The sequence below is a fragment of the Silene latifolia genome, chromosome 1 (assembly GCF_048544455.1).
Source record: "Silene latifolia isolate original U9 population chromosome 1, ASM4854445v1, whole genome shotgun sequence".
Classification (NCBI taxonomy): Eukaryota; Viridiplantae; Streptophyta; class Magnoliopsida; order Caryophyllales; family Caryophyllaceae; genus Silene; species Silene latifolia.
In genome coordinates, this window is record NC_133526.1 from 20,171,604 (window position 1) to 20,188,726 (window position 17,123).

Below are 17,123 nucleotides of genomic sequence, written 5' to 3' on the forward strand. Positions count from 1 at the left end.
TCATAAGGTTGTTGGCATACTAAAGCAACCCAATTATCAATAGCCCATTGGTTGAAAATAGCCGGGCATGGTGGCAGAGCAACCCATTGCTTGGTTAATGGATTGGTAATGTAATAATTGCGATCGCATCCATAACGGGTCTCATCATAATTCACCTGATCGGAACATAATACTAAATCCTTAAAAGTTGCTTCAATAACGAAAGCACAAGACGAAAGCACAAGCAGGTAGGATTCCCAACGAAAATTTTGGAGATCCAAACACGGATTCAATGGTGCTACTATTAAGCACACTGTATTGCTTCATACCTTCCCTCCTACTTGTAATAAAAGCCCATGTTGGCTCGTCGTCCTAAAGAATAGCTAGTTCCAATGTTGTTAGGATCGGGATTTTACTTTGAATCGATGGGGAGGGTAGGATCGAATCGGCAGAATCGGATCGTAGAATCGTAAGATTCTACAAATTCACTAAATATAGTTTTTTATTTGGTAAAAATATATAATTGAAGATTAAAACACTTATTTATACACAAAATATTGATAGAAAATGAGTTTTAGTATCATTTCATGAATTGTTTCTGCAATTACATGAAATTAGTATTTTACGATATCATTATATAAAAATATATTTTAATATGGTTACTATGGATTCGGATCGTAGGATCGATCGTAGAATCGTATTATGATCCTACCTCTAGAAAATTTCAAATAGATAGAATCGTAAGATTCTAGAATCATAATAGAATCGTAGGATTCGGGATCGGTCAAACGTTTTTAGATCGTAAAATCGTAGAATCATGGGATCGAATCGGGATTCTGACAACAATGGCTAGTTCCTTCTTATGATTGTTGGAGAAGTGAGACGCAAATTTAGGGTCGGAGATTAAACAAAACCAACGTTTATTTACAAGCTTGCAGGCTACTAAAGGTGCACACGGAGTAGGTCCACGAGAAGATAGTCTAAATAATATTTGAGTTAATATATTATCATCCAAATCGTCGATTCCTGTTGAATTACCACCACCATCACCGCCACCGTCAAGTCTAGATATGGGCATCACGGCTCTCTTTCTCTATGATTTGTGTGTTGTTGCCACAATCAATCATGAATCTATACTATATATATAAACGGTTTTTCCGAGTCATATTAGTATTAGAACGGGCAAGTTTTTTAAACTACCTAGTTCAAATTTTAATTAATTTTCTTATTATTGGAAAGTCCAAAGTTTTGAAAATTACCTTATTAAAATTTATAAATTTTCTTATTTGCAGTAAGGAATGAAATAAAAGGGTATAGGAATCTGTATAGGAAAATTACCAAAATTAACACATTAAGAGTCTAAATATAGAAAGAATCAAAGGAATATATCATGAGAAATGTAAGAATCAACTCATTTATTCCATATTTAGTGAAATATTCCTTTGATTCTTTCTATATTTAGACTCTTAATGTGTGCCCTTAGGGCACACGTTAGAAAAACCCATTTATTATACATGCCTCCAAGTCTCCAACTACTTACGTACGGATTTTTTTTTAGTACATTGTTAACTATTCCTAAGCCGTGTCCGCCTTGCATTTTCTAATGCGAACACAGTGGGACTTTCATACTTTTTTTTTTTTTGTCAGAGTGAAAAAGAGTGCTCGATTATGCTCTAGCCTTTGCCAAAGCATGAGCAATCCTATTAAGCCGTCTAGGACAATGATTAAGAGAAAACAATGACATGATATAGCGAAATGTGAAATGGACTGAATGATTGTAACGATCATAGTGGCTAGTAACATTTGCGTGTTGTAGTTCGTGTCAATTTTGAGTCTTGGGCCGGTTCAATCAAGTCAGGTTGATTTGTTTGAGATAAAACTCGGATGAACTGGAGATCATGTCGAAATCTTAGGAGTCTACAATCGAACATTACTTGCACTTGACACGTAAAAGTGACGTAAATCAAATTACCCAAGTTTACCTAAACAACATCCAAATCCAACTTATATAAAACAAGTAATGTTATTCTGAAAAACAAATCACAAATAGTAATTAGTTTTTTTTAAAAAAAAAATTGACAGTATATAGTAACTTGTAACAACCCAAGAGAATACTAACCTATTTCGAGATCCGCAAATATCATCACGAAACACCTCCCAAAACTCGTTGTAAATCCGCCTTTTGTTCCTCGGTGAGCTTCGTCGGATACTTAACTATAAAGTTAATGCGCAAATTCCCTTTCTTATGAGGTTGTTTTGAGATTGGCATCCCTTGATCAGGTACAACCATTTCAAAGCCGGGTACGACAATATCCGTTACAGGAATGATGAGAATCTTTCCATCAAGGGTTTTTAATTCAAGCTTCTTTCCGGTAAGGGATTCAAGGAGAGTTATTTCCTGATCAATTAGTAAATCATTTCCGTCTCGCTTAAAGACGGGATGCGGTTTCTCGTCAACTATAAATGTAAGATCGGATGGGATGATGCCAGGACCCTTGTTACCTTTCTCAGGGAATGTGATCTTTGTGCCCTTTCTCCATCCCACCTTTATTTCAATTGTTAGTATCTCCTCTATTGTCTCGACTTTGCTGAAACGATATCAAGATATTACCTTAGATTATGTCTTTTAAGACGGGGTTGTACATGTCCGACTATCATCAGACGTGGTATTATGTATTAACATGGAATAAATTGATATTCACAAATTATAAATTGAGAGTTCCAAGTTTACAACTTCTGAATATCAAACAAAATACTTGCAATGGAAGAGCAAAATGCAAGTGTTCGGAGCGTTAACTACCTCAGGCGTGATTTTGTCAAACCGAGATTGATGCAATAATCTAAAATAATTTAGAGATATTCAAAACAATTACAGGCATATGTAGACACATCCTCAAACAAGCGTTACACAGACTGTCTCCCACGGTATTGTTGCAAGACAGATCCATTTACCTACATCATAGGTCATAGCAATTGCCAATTACAGCAAATACACAAACAGAGCAACTTCCTAAGATATTCTAAGCAACCACCCATTCCGATATCCTAAAAGTATTATACAAACAAACCTTATGAGGTTGCAATCAAGGAATTCCCAATAAACCGACACATAGTACGTAAGACAAATACCAATGTTCCCACAAGTCACCTACGACGGCACTATATCGAGCCTGCTATAAAGCACAACCCAAAACAAACCATCAAATAAACAACTTCGCCTAATGACAGTCAGCATGAAACATCAACAACGTCCATCATATTCCACTATCCAATGACGAATCATCGAACAAGAGCTACAAGAATGTATCACAAGTCACAAGGTATTCTACTAATTACTCATCCAAGACATATGACACGGGTACTGTCAAATGAGATCAGATTGCAGAAGACATCAAATGCAAATTAACACAAGCCAACCAAAGAACGTCAAATGCAACCAAGATAATAGCGGGTGAAGCCAAATGAGATCGGATAATAACAAACACAGCCGCCAACCAGTAACCAGTAAGACATCATCCAGCCCCAATTATTGGAAACTATAAATTCATCCGAGTAATGCAACTAAATGAAAAACAGAACCAAACAGTTGAAAAACACAACCAAAGAGTCAAAACACGGCTTCAAATACAGCATCTCTTTGATTCAAAATACATGTTGCTGCAACACAATTAACTGTATTGAGCTTATCAACAAATGAAAACAGTGAAACCCAAAATGATAATATAAACCATCCAACTAATAAAGTCTTGCATAATAAAAACAAACATATTAATCCAAAACCAAAACACCTAAAAACCCAAAACCAAGATCATCAATTAATCACCACCAGCCTTCTTATAAACACAAGTATTAAGTAAGACCACATTTCCCACAATAATACAAGTCTGATTTCCCACAATAATACAACACCACAGTCCACCCACCTTCATATGCATCACTAAAACAGATTGCATTCAAAAACTCAATCCCCATCCCCATGTCGCGCACAGACTTCATTGAACTGAAAAGTCAGTTTAACAACAAACTGCATCAAAAAAACCCACTTCATTACTCTTCTACTAAAACAATTAAACCCACATTTCACCAAATAATTAAAATCATAAAGATAACCTGTGAAAATCCCACATGATAATACAAACAATCCAACTGATCAAGTCCCACAAAAACAAAACAAACATAATTATTCCAAAAACAGCCCATCAAATTACACCCAAAAGTCAGATTATGAATCAATCACCCCGAGCCCTCTGCTAAACATAAGACCAAACTTGCCACAATAATGCCCATCAAAATAATTAGCCATAAAAGTATCAGCAGTCAGCACAACGCTCAGCATTAGGACATTTTCCCCTCAACTCTGCACTTTCCCGTCATCCCTAAAACCAGGCTATACAGCTGCCTCGTATAGCCATACAACAAAACCCCATTACACATCAGCAAAACCAATTTTATCCAAAAATCCATTCGCATGAAGTAGTGTGTAATGATATTAACCAAAATATTTCACCCACCAAGACATCACTGACCTAAAGCCTTAGATTAACAACAAATGGCAAATGAAATACAAATCCAAATTCACAACTTAACCAACCAATCACGGAATACCCAACGTGCCGAAACAGAACCATTTCCTAAAGTATCCTTTTTTCTAAAGATATTCTATACGGAGTACAACCTAGGATTCACAACACCTATAACCACGTTCTTTTGCATCTAAAAAAGATGCGTAGACAATACACCCAAATGCCTACTTTTTGACATCCCATTATTCCGACAGGACTTCAACAACAGAGCCATAGAGTCTCACCCAAAATGACCATAGAAGCAAATAAAGAGTAAAAATAACACAAACTATGAATAAAACAAAGCAGAGCAATAAAGCACGACACTAAAGTCACTAGACAATGAATCTATTAAACTACTTCACCTAAAAACCTTAATAAACCAGCCTCGGCCTCACCAAAACAGTTCTAAAGTACATGATCATACCACCATTCGACTCTCCGTTGACAAATCCTCAAACCAGCGTTTCACAAACTCTAACGAGGTAGCTGTGAGACAGGTCGATTTACCTATGTAGTTAAGCATACCAATTGCCAATTACAACACCCAAATAGAACTGCCTAAGAAATTCAACACAGCCGTCTATTCCCAAATTCTTTCATCTGTACACAAATAAAAGACCGTATATAAGGTTGCAATCATGCAACCCAACAAATCAATGTAGACATCCTACTGTTCCCACAAATCTCCTATAACTGCACACTACATATAGCAGCACGAGTCTACCGCAAGAAGACCATATAAGCATATCATAGCACAATCTACCAACTAGAGGTGAGATGAGCATGCAAAACTCAAAACAAACCATCAAATAAACAACTACACCCAATGACTGCATACCCGGTCTCTACGAAACATCAACACCCGCATATTCCACTCTCCATTTGACAAATAATGGAATAAAAATTACAAGGTATTGTTGTGAAACAGGTCTATTTACCTACTAAATACTCATCCAACAGATAATCTTACTGTTTTATCAAAAACAGTGTTACAACTTACAACCTTCCTACTTAGACCTTAATCTTTTCGACTGAATTAATTAAACATGAACGGAAATGAAAACAAGTTCAAATGAAAATGAGCCCGATATCCATTAGATAGCTAACCAGAGAAACTAACACATTTACAAACCAACAATATATATGGGTCGAGTTATAGCACCATCATTCATCAAAAAACTACAGAATTTAGCAATAAACTAACACTAACAGCACCGAATCCAACATCAAAATTTCAATCAAAAACATAACCTAAAATATATAAACAGCAAAACACAGAGATATTAAACCGACTGAGAGGGTCGTATCAAAACTCAATACGGTAGCACTATCACATTTTCCAAACGAAAACCTGAGAAAATCCAACCTGAGAATTTAACAATAAACTAACACCAACAGAACCAATCCATCAAAAATCAATCAAAAGCATATTTTAAAGCATTCAAAACAACAAAATACAGACATAAATTAAACCGATGAGAGGGTAGTATCGAAACTCAACACGGTAGCTAGCGCTATCTCATTTTTTAATGAAACCCTGTCAAAATCCAACATGATAACACAAACCATCCAACTAATAAAGTCTTACATTAAAAAAAAAAACATAAATAATCCTTACACAAAACAAGTTCAAAACCCGAAACCGAAACGAAACCCAATACCCATCTTCAATCCTTAATCACCACCAGCTTTCTGATAAACATAAGTAAGCCCACATTTCCCACAATAATGCCTATCAAAATGATTAGCCATGAAAGTCCCAGCACCACACTCAGCATTCGGACACTCTTTCCTCAACCTCTGCACCTTCCCACTATCATCAACCTTGTAGAACTGCAACACAGCAAGCTTGACTTTGCGATGCTTATGCTTGATCTTCTTGGGCTTGGTGTAGGTCTTCTTCTTCCTCTTTTTTGCGCCACCGCGAAGACGGAGGACAAGGTGGAGGGTTGATTCCTTCTGGATGTTGTAGTCGGCTAGGGTACGGCCGTCTTCGAGTTGTTTTCCAGCGAAGATTAGACGCTGTTGGTCTGGTGGGATTCCTTCCTTATCTTGGATCTTGGTTTTGACATTGTCGATTGTGTCTGAGGATTCAACCTCAAGGGTGATTGTTTTCCCAGTTAGGGTTTTCACGAAGATCTGCATTTTTGCAGGATTTGGGATTGATTGATTTTTGGGGATGGAGGCGGGGTTGAATAAATGAGTAGGGTTTATAGTGGAGAAGTTTGTTAGGGTTTTTATGATGTCTGTTCTGGCTGTGTGTTGGGTGTTGGGCTTCTTGTTGGATGGATAATTAGCCCATTCATTGGATTGGATAACATTTGGCTAAATATGTGACTCGATCTCTCAAACAGATCGTATCGTGTCGGGTTTTTATTTTGCCCGTGTAAATAAGTTACGTACCCTTTAGCCCAAATTCAAATCCAAATAGGTCACATGTCTCTAGTTTTATAAATGAGCCAACAAACCTCACCCCTTAATACGTTAATTTCGTGTCGAGTTTTTTTCGGTCGTGTACTCGTATTATTGTTTGCTAGCTCTATATATGGCGAAAAGTTTGAAAATGAAGTGAGTTTGTATAATTGGAGAAAATATTAACTTTGCTTAAAATACTGAGCAATTCTTTTATAAGGCTGTTTAACTATTTTATTTGAAAATGTCTTATTATTTATTTTACTTTTTATATTGAGTGATTTTGATTTGTAATTTGATTATCTGTGCATGTTATTTTTCACTTGTCATATTGTTTTTTTTTTTGGTAAGAATGAGGGGCAAAGCCCCAAAAACTATCTATTAGCTATAGCGACCCCAAAAATATCCTCCCGAAGGAGGGACCGAAGCTTATAGTTCGGATTATTTAAGTAATTGATAGTAGTACTCGAGTAGAAGTGAGTAAATAACCATATCTGAAAAGTGTAATACCGGGATATTGTGGGATCCATAAAGGAGACGTTGGAATACGTGAGAGACCACTCGAGTGTACGGAGTGACCTTACAGTGGACCTAGTGGAATGTTTAATGGACCTAGTGAGTGTACACCCGACCAAGTGAGACTCTGACTTGACCGAGTAGAGCTTCTAGTGGACCGAGTAGGTTCTACTCGGCAGTACTCGGCCGAGTGAGTTGCACTCGACCGAGTGCCACTGTGCAGTACCCGATAAGGCTTAATTTCGGGTCTTATCCTAACTTTATCCAAATCATTTCATTCCTCTTCCTTCCCACTCTAAATCATCTCCCTTCTCTTTAAAACCCTCACAAACACATTCTTATGGGATTCAAGCTTGATTTAGTGGATTGTTCACCTTCTTCCTTCATTCCTTTTAGGGGGTGTTTGGTTGGGGTATTTGGAATGGAATGGAATGGATTCCATCCAATCAAGTGTTTGGTTGACACCTTTTGGAATGGAGTTTGATACCCAAGGGGTTCTAAATCCATTCCAACCTCTTGGAATCTCATACCCTAATCTCACCCCATGATTCTAACTCCATACCTCCACATTCAAACCCTAACAATAGAAAATGGGGGGAAAAATTATACTCATGCTAACCCAAATAATTCTAGCACCAAACAATTCTCCATTGATATCCCCTTGATTAGGCTTCAACTTTTCTAATTTTTTGTTTGATTATGGTGTACGTTCATGTCAATTAGCCTTCAATTTTCTAATTTTTTTGTTTGATTATGGTGTACGTAGCATTGGTAATGGACTTTTATTATGATGATTTGTTTTTTGGTTTAATTGAAAATTTCGTATGCAGTAATGGTATTTGTTCATTCATCATCATGATCACTTTTTTTCTTCCTTTGTTTAATTAAGCATAGTGATACGTAGCATATTAGTATAACACTAGTAGTTCAAGATGAATGGTATTTATAATCCATTCCAAGATCAAACCAAACAAGCATTAATAGGTATGGGGTTCTTACTCCATACCTCCTTGGTAATAGAATCCATTCCATTCCATTCCAATTGTTTGAACCAAACGGCCCCTTACTTTGTGAGTTAAGGTCTACCCTTTTTCTTTTAATATGAACCCTAACTTTTGGAGGTTTTGTTTTGGGTAATTAATTGGTAATTAGTATGTATAATATGGGTAATTAATGGGTTTTGTAGTGTACAATAGTGTGGGATGTATTTGTGATAGTATTGTGTGGTTTGTATAGGATGAGACGGTTCATGAGATGGAATCGGGTCAGATTCGAGTAGCTTATGAAGATATGCTAAAAGGTAGGTTAATCATACTCGGTTTCCATAAGTGTAAATGGTTGCATGTGTCATTATTGTGTTGTTATTGAATTATGACATGATTATTGTGCATGATTGTTGTTAGTCTCATAGTATTATGATGAATCATTAGTGTTGGTTTCATAATGTCATTGGATTTGCATTACAATATGTGGTTGTTGGTGTACATAGGTATGTGGTATGATTGGCATTCATGATATATGAGAGAGACATAATTGGTAAGAGTTATGCATATTCATTGTGAAATAGGCATATTGGCATATTGTGATGCATATAGTGATATATGCGGTGGTTGAAAATTGTTGGTGGTGATACTTGTTGTGAGGAGACGTAAAACGGTTGGGAGACCGTTTTACGCTTGAGGCGCCTCTTGGACCTTCCCACTCCAAGAGGGTTGTGCACATTAATGATTTGAGTTATGGAGGGACTTGTGTGGTTGGGGACTTGAGGCACGATGTCTGGCAGGGGATTTGGTTGGTTCAATCCAAGGCCTATAAAATTCTGGGACTGAGCACTCGACCGAGTGGACTCGGTACTCAGTAGAGTGGTTCCAAACGGGTTATTTTATGAGTAAAATCCACCATTTTATTCTATCTTATCTTCTTCGTCTCTTCATTTCACTTCATAAATTCTACTTCAAAATTCTCCAAAAACCATTTTTGCAACTCTATTATCCTCCTTTGGTGCTTAGAATCAAGATCCTTACTTCATTTTACTTCCTTAATTCTTGCCTTTTTAATAATGCATGTAGTATCCTTTCACTCGTTTTTCCCCAAATTGATTTTTCTAAATCTACACTAATTTACTCAAGTTTCATGAATTGTTTGTACGTTTTTGCTTTTTTTTATGAGGACATTTTACTCAAGTTTTTGATCTAAGGGCCGCGGTGATATTTTTCTTTTTTATGAGGACATTTTTGCTTTATGTAATCATTTTGATTGTGTTGTGTTTTCTTTTGTTCGTAGGAACTTAAATAGGGTAGCGCATGAGTTTGCTCATGTAATTCCTTGGTATGTTGATAATTGTAGATGGACAGATCCGTTCCCTTATACTGTTGCTTCTGTGGCTGAGACGGATTTGGCTGATTTATAATATACCACCACCAGGTTTTCAAAAAAAAAAAAAATGACTAAAATCTCTTACTTGGCGATTGTTATATACTTATATACACTAAGTCACTAATACACCTTGCTAAAATACTGTATTTTAAGTTTGACGCATTTGATCTAGCACATTGATTGTTTTCCTCCTCTAAAACAATAAATAATTCTAAAAAATGTATACATAAGTCATTTTACTCATTTATAATACTCCGTATGAATGATGGTCAGCCATGAAAATGGTGTAATCAAAGTTTACCAGTCATTTCATAACATTATCTAATTAATCTCATACTGTTAGAACTTTATACAGCCATATACAGAGTACTTATTTTTTCTGAGTACTTATTTTTTCTTTTGGTGTAAAAGGAGTAATAAAGGGCGTTCTTAAAACTGGCAGAATTTAAACTCGAGCTATGAGGTACTTAAGATTTGGATACGGGGTAACATTAATCCATACGAATAACTCAATACGAAAAGGAAGCAACACAGAGGCATCGTAATAATAAATCACTATAACATTAACACAAGGCAACAACAAAGAAGAACAAATTAAAGAAGAAACGAAACATACCCAAAAGAATCAGTAATAGTCTTAGAAATCTTCATCTTTTTCTTAGCACCCTTATACAAATTCTCCAAACTACACGGCAAACTCCGCTCCATGGGTGGCCCTTTCTTCAACAACCCCGAAAACTCTCCTTGGTTCTCCCTAAAAAACTCTTCAAAAATATGCTCCGCACTCCGCTCAGCAAACGGAAACGACCCGCCTTCAGGGTACCGGTTTCTGCTAGAGCTTCCATGTGCGGTGGAAGGAGGAATGTGGCCTGACTTGACAGCTTCCTCGCCGTGTTGGTCGTATATTTTACGTTTCTTAGGGTCCATTAGGACGTCATAGGCTTCTGATATTTGTTTGAATTTGGCTTCTGATTCGATAAGGTTGTTCGGGTTTTTGTCAGGGTGCCATACCATTGCGAGACGGTGGTACGCTTTGCGTAGGCTGTCTTCGGTGGCGTTGCGGTTGACTTTTAGGATGTTGTAGTAGTCTGCCCCCATGTTGTTATTCTCCCTTGTGGAAATGTAAGACGGACTAGATCACTTATTGACGGGTTGTTAAGCATTTGATATGTTATTGTGTTGGTATCTTGACGAAATCAATAAAATTTAATTAGTCTTGTTTAATACCGTGTCAGTTATCTCGCTGGTAAAGTAGGGAGCTAACATTTTTGAAATACGATGACAATGTGTCAATGTCAATGAAATTTGACAAAATCTAATTTATAAACTTTATTGATCGAATTCAATCCTAACTTTGGAGTATTCTCCGTAATACATTTGTATATTGATATTTGGTGCTTCATTTTTTCGTGTAGTAGACGACCGCCTATTTTCTCTGTTTCCCTTAATCTCTTTACAATCATTCACTAATCACTCTCTAGTCCTTACCTAGCAGAACATAAAGACTGTCGTTCTACGTCTAATTCACCCTCATGGCTTCCTTTATACTTGTACCAGTTCGAAACCATTACAAAGTAGATGAAATTCAGACATCCCATTGCAGCAACCAAGTAATAGAAGTAATCTAGTCTTCCTTTGTTAAGATCTTCCGACAGCCAGTTTTCCGTCTTTCCCTTGTCTGTCATCTTATGAACAACCGATACCAAAAAGCTGCTCAGGTAGCTTGACATTGCTAACCCACAATAGAACACAGCCCCGGCAATGCTTCTCATGTTCTCCGGAAACTGTTTATAATAAAACTCCATTTGCCCTACTGAAGTGAAGGCGTCTCCTAAACCCGCTATGATTAGTTGGGGAATTAGCCATAAGGCGGACATTTGGGAAATTGAGCCTTTTCTAGGAACAAACCCTTGTGTTGGCTTTGTTAAGGCTATGGTTCTTCTTCTTTCCTCGACGACAGCAGATACTATCAGCATCAGTACGGAAATAATCATGCCGGTACCTATTCTTTGCAGGACTGTTATGTCATTACCTGTTAAAACGATAAATAAAATGACGAGTTAAAACACTGGTTAAGATAGAATTGTATTCTGTACTATTGATATGATCAGATTGTGTACCTGTCAGTTTTCGAGTGAAAGGAACTATGAATCTGTCATATATGGCTAGGCAAAGGGTGAAGCTCAGCATGATGAAAATCACATATGATGCTGCAGGTATCTGGAAATTGCTCTTTTCAAATAGATGTCGGTCCGATTGCAGTGCTTGGAATGTTGCATATGTATATTGCTGAAAAATGCCAATATTGTAGATAATACCTGAAACCCATATTGGAAGAATCCTAACCAAACACTTCACTTCCTCAACCTGCTGGACTGAGCATAGTTTCCATGGATCTGCTGATCCGTCTGTATCGATTTGATCGTCAGGGGTGATTATTGCTGCCTTATCAAGGAGCCTGACCCAAACATCAAATCACTGTTAGAGTAAGCCCCGGTTCTTTTGGACTTTAATTTCAGTTCTTATAAGTTCAGTTCAGTTCATTTCAGTTCATTTCAGCCAGTTTCAGTCCAAAAGAACGCTTACCTGAACTGATTAGTGTGAGAGAGCTTAGAATTGGTAAAACCAGGAGGTCTGTAATCGTACAGCGAGGTCAATTGCTGTTCAGTTAGTTTCAGCTTCCGTTTCTTGACAGCAACAACGATAACTTGAACAACTCCGGTCATAGGACTCCCCTGTGGCTTAACTTTGACATACATCTTAGAACCCATATAAAACAGAACACAAGAAACCAACATCAGACCCGCCGGTATGCCTAGCCCAATGCTCCAGCTCACATTAGTCTGAATGTACACGATCAGGGTCAAAGACACTATCTGCGCGAATGTGAAGGTGAAAAAGTACCAGTTAAAGAAACTGTCAATCCCCTTCTTCCCTTTTTCTGTATTGGGATTAAACTGATCTGCTCCGAAGGCTAAGTTACATGGCCTAATCCCGCTTGCTCCTATTACCATCAGACCGAACCCACAAAGTAAAAAACCTGTCTGCCAAGCTGTTGGATCGACACAAGACGTCTCTTTTGCTTCACAATGGGGTGGGTGTAGTTGATGGACTGTTGCTGTAAGGGCTATTATTGTCAACCCCTAAACAAGAGATTAGACAAGTATATAAAAGCCGTCCAAAATGTTGGGATATGAAAGAGAAATTTAGATTTACCAAAAATGATGCAGCTGTAGCGAACCCAATCGTTTTGTAGCGACCAAAGTAGGAATCACTGAGAAAAGCTCCAAGCAAGGAACCGAAATTTGAGGTGCCATGGAAGACACTGATCATAATCGTGGCAGTTATCGTCTTCATGTTGAATACGGAGGTGAGGTAGATCAACAGGTTGGCTAAGGTACCGATTGTTCCTAACTTCTCAAATGTTTCGTTCCCTGAAACAATAATAGTAAAATAGCTGAAAATTCGGCATATAATAAGAATCAGAACATAAGTAAAACCATGAAAATTTGTACTGATATTTTAGAACCTATGATGAAAGGCATGGCCTTGAGTCCCATGTACTTAACTTCCGGCTTCTCATCTCCGATTACCATCTCATTATTCTCCATGTTTCTTTCTTTTACACTTATTTTCCACCGTAGCTCAATTTAGTCGTTGACATTGTTGTCGACATTTATATAGTTCAAAGAACATGACTAGGTTATAGCTCTGGCCTCTGGGCTGGTGAGCTAACTTTGAAAGGCTAAGAAATAATGTCGAGTTTCGTAGTCGAATCGACTAACTATCTATGTGTACTCTCCATTGTGATCCTCAAGTAGTATAAAGGTGTTTTGAAATTTTGAACAATATACTTGATATAGAACTTGAATGTCTCATTGACTCATATCCAACTTTAGTATTCTTCCTTAGCTTTTCTGTGTTATAGTTTGCTGATTTTGGGTCATAACAAGTTTAACAACCAAAGAATTGTAGAAAAGTTTACTTCTTTTGATACATTTTTACTAAGTGTGTTGTGAATTAGTATGTTATGTGTGTAAGAAACGTTCAAGTTATTTATGAAATAGGACGTTTAGTTCTTAGTCAATTTATGGCCACTAATAAGATATTTACTTCTTTTATTAATACGCACTTACGCAGTATGTATTAATAATAAGTGAGTGGTTATATACTTATATTTGAACAAAATCTTTGATATTAATATCGAATGAAATGATGAAACACTAAAATATGGTAGAGACGGTCTTTCACTAAGTTATTGAGAGACAATTTTTCGTACTCTTCAATCAATCAATCAATCAATACTATATATTAATTCCAGAAACCAAGGGACTTCAATGTAATTAAAGAAATTTATACAAATTAATTATACTATATAGTTTTAAATCGATAGCACCGTGTGATGGACCTGGTAAAGGGACTTCAATGTAAATATTATACAGTTTTGGTTAAAAGTATAATATATGCCTTGATAAAGAATACTTATGGAAAGTACATTAAATTAAAGTAATTAATTTTAGAAAACACAATAATATAGTTATTTTTCTTAAAATTAACATGCCCCGCTTATGGAATTAATTAGTATCATCATAGAATTATAAATTAAATTAAATGTAGTAAAAGTAATAGTAGCAGCAACGAGATTAATAAAATTAACGGTATTAATGTGGGAGTAGTGACAGTTATAATAATGACAGTGGGAGTAGTGAATGTAACAACGAATGTAGTGAAAGTAACATGGGGCAACAATGAGAAAAAGTATGAACAATTAAATAACCAATCGACTCAAGGAAATATTTTATTTATTTAAATATAAGCCGAATAAAATTAACGGGAATAATGAATTTAACAGAAAAAAATAGAGGAATTAGTAAAAGAAAGAATAGTAACCACGGGATTAGTGAACGTAATGATATTAACAAAGATATGATATAGAAAAATATATTACTAATAGTAAATGTGTGAGTTAGACAACTCCAACATAGTTCATTTCATTGAAAATAAAATTTAACGTTAAAAAGAGGTAGCCCGGGCGAAGCCGGGCACCAAACCTAGTACTATATATTAATTCCAGAAACTAAGGGATTTCAATATAATTAAAGAAAGTTATACAAATTAATTATACTATATAGCTTTAAATCACTAGCATCATGTGATGGACCCGATTAAGGGATCTCAATGTAAATATTATATAGTTTGGGTTAAAATTAAATTATATAGAATTTTGGTAATTTTCCTAAACATTTGTAAGAGACTAAAACATGAACAATTTCCTTAAAATAAAATAATAAATTAAGATGATCAATTTCAAGGAGACTAAAAGAAAGAACGTGCTTGGTATTTTTCCTAAATATTTATAAATATTTATAGAAGACTGGAAGATGGTCAATTTCATTTAAATAAAATAATTAGTTAGTATAAACATGTACACTTATGATATTAATTATTATCATCATAAAATTATATATTAAATTTAAAAACTATGCAATTTTATTAAACTTTATAATTTATTAGATGTATAGAGATGTTAATTATTTAATATACAAAAATATAATATAAGTAGGTTATAAATAATTCAAGTTAGATTCCATAATATATATAATATTGCATAATTGATAATAATCACTCATTTGAATAGTAAAATTAACAATATTGTCAGCGAGATTAGTGAAATCGAGGCCAAAGGTGGTTGTACGGCCTGTTTTTGTTGTCATTGTTTGTGGGTCGTGTTGTGGATGTTGCGGCTGTTATTGGTGGTTGATGTCGTCGCCATTGCTGCTCTTGGACCCACCGTGGTCAGGGGAGGCCATGGTGGTGGTTGGCGTGGCCGGCCATGGCCGGTGGCGACTGTGGTGGTGGTGTTTGTGTCGTGTGTGGTTGGTTTTGTTGATGTTGTTGTTGTCGGCTGCCGTGGCTGGTGGTGGTGGCCACGGTGGCAGTTAGTCGGGAATCGGGTTTGAATTATGTTTAGCGGGATGAGTGAGTCGGGATTTGAATTTAATTATAATTAGTTATTTAATTATATTAGTAATTAGATTAAATATCAATTCGTATTTTATTTAATTAGATTAGTTTGTAATTATATTTAATTATCGTAATTAGGTGCCGATTTTATGGAGGAGCGCATTTATATCGGTTTGCTTGCTTATTTGACGGGATTGGTAAAAGGTAGGTTTATCCTACTCAATTTGATAATGTGTTTAATTGTTAAATGAGTCGTTTGTCATTTAATTGCATTGGATGAGTCTGTAATTGGCATGTGATACGATATCTTGCATATTTGTGCTATTTTATATGTCGGAGGGAATGATTGGTTATTTGTTGTTGTGGAGACAAAAGGCGGTTGGGAGACCGTCTTCCGCTTGAGTGGCTTCTTGGAGTTTTCCGCTCCAAGAGAGATGTGCACATTAATGATTTGAGTTTTGGAGGGACGTGTGTGGGTGAGGAACGGCGTCTGGAAGGGGGCCCGAGTCGCTCTTGGGCCCGGTACCACCGACGTGTTCGGAGTACCTTATGTGAGTGTGGTGTCGTGGACGTGTTCCTGGCACCAGTGGTTCTTGGTACGTCTGGGCGTGTCCCGGTTCCGGCGTGACGGTTGGGTAATTGTGTGTGATTTATATCACGGTCATGTTGTTGACTCACGCACTTGAGTTGTGTCACACTTTATTTATCGTGACTGGCGTTTGTGTATCTGTGCAATTGTCACCTATCTCTGGTGTGGCCTGTGTTGATCCATATGATATTCTTTGGTCATATGGGGAGCAGATTAAGTACAGTTTGTTTGGATAGCACGTGAGAGACTGAACGAGCTTATGAGTCACGAGACGAGTCTAGTTGATTAGAAGAGTATAGTTGTCATGAGTTTTACTTTTAGTCATTTGTTTATGTTTATGTTTATGTAAATCATTAAACATTACATTAATAAATGTTCTTGATTGAAGTTTTGAAATACTACCTCGGGAAACCGAGATGGTAACGCTCCTATTATCTTGACCGAATAATTGGGGTGTTACAAAGTGGTATCAGAGCGACGGTTTTAGAACCTAAAACCAATGAACTAAAAATGAATTTAGGACCCGGTCTATGATTGACAATAAGGCCGAGAGGTGGTTGTCATAAGACCTAAACAGTTAACAATGTTATTTATTTCGAGTTTAACATGAACATCTATATACAATTGCATGTGTGACCCGACTCCCCTAGACTCTTTTTGTAATACCCGCCCTGTTTAAGGATTCCTTGACCGACCGTTTGACCAGAGAAGGCCGTAGGAAG

General features: G+C 36.5%; 3 protein-coding genes across 3 annotated transcripts; all 3 read right to left on the minus strand.

Moving 5' to 3' along the window:
* Positions 1-1,878: 1,878 nt before the first annotated feature.
* LOC141600879 (uncharacterized) lies at positions 1,879-10,992 on the minus strand. The gene is made up of 3 exons (XM_074421139.1): positions 10,465-10,992; positions 2,099-2,567; positions 1,879-2,007 (listed from the first exon to the last, which is right to left on the minus strand). The coding sequence occupies exons 1-2, from the start codon at positions 10,944-10,946 to the stop codon at positions 2,123-2,125; spliced, it is 927 nt and encodes a 308-aa protein (XP_074277240.1). The 5' UTR covers positions 10,947-10,992; the 3' UTR covers positions 1,879-2,007; positions 2,099-2,122.
* On the minus strand, positions 6,034-6,785 carry LOC141600882 (ubiquitin-ribosomal protein eS31 fusion protein). The gene has a single exon (XM_074421142.1). The coding sequence runs from the start codon at positions 6,687-6,689 to the stop codon at positions 6,219-6,221; it is 471 nt and encodes a 156-aa protein (XP_074277243.1). The 5' UTR covers positions 6,690-6,785; the 3' UTR covers positions 6,034-6,218.
* Positions 10,993-11,152: 160 nt separating the features above from the next.
* On the minus strand, positions 11,153-13,608 carry LOC141600886 (protein NRT1/ PTR FAMILY 2.11). Its single transcript, XM_074421147.1, has 5 exons — positions 13,378-13,608; positions 13,065-13,282; positions 12,435-12,991; positions 11,969-12,306; positions 11,153-11,880 (listed from the first exon to the last, which is right to left on the minus strand). Exons 1-5 carry the CDS (start codon positions 13,457-13,459, stop codon positions 11,333-11,335), a joined length of 1,743 nt encoding a protein of 580 aa, XP_074277248.1. The 5' UTR covers positions 13,460-13,608; the 3' UTR covers positions 11,153-11,332.
* Between the last annotated feature and the right edge of the window lie 3,515 nt (positions 13,609-17,123).

What these genes read in the sequence shown, in the direction of transcription:
- LOC141600882 (XM_074421142.1), bottom strand. Translation starts at nt 6,689, where the DNA reads ATGCAGATCTTCGTGAAAACCCTAACTGGGAAAACAATCACCCTTGAG.
- LOC141600879 (XM_074421139.1), bottom strand. Translation starts at nt 10,946, where the DNA reads ATGGGGGCAGACTACTACAACATCCTAAAAGTCAACCGCAACGCCACC. An exon ending in ACTATTACTGATTCTTTTGG is followed by an intron (nt 2,568 to 10,464) that starts GTATGTTTCGTT and finishes ATATCGTTTCAG; the next exon opens with CAAAGTCGAGACAATAGAGG.
- LOC141600886 (XM_074421147.1), bottom strand. Translation starts at nt 13,459, where the DNA reads ATGGAGAATAATGAGATGGTAATCGGAGATGAGAAGCCGGAAGTTAAG. An exon ending in CTACAGCTGCATCATTTTTG is followed by an intron (nt 12,992 to 13,064) that starts GTAAATCTAAAT and finishes TCTCTTGTTTAG; the next exon opens with GGGTTGACAATAATAGCCCT. An exon ending in TTTCACTCGAAAACTGACAG is followed by an intron (nt 11,881 to 11,968) that starts GTACACAATCTG and finishes TCGTTTTAACAG; the next exon opens with GTAATGACATAACAGTCCTG.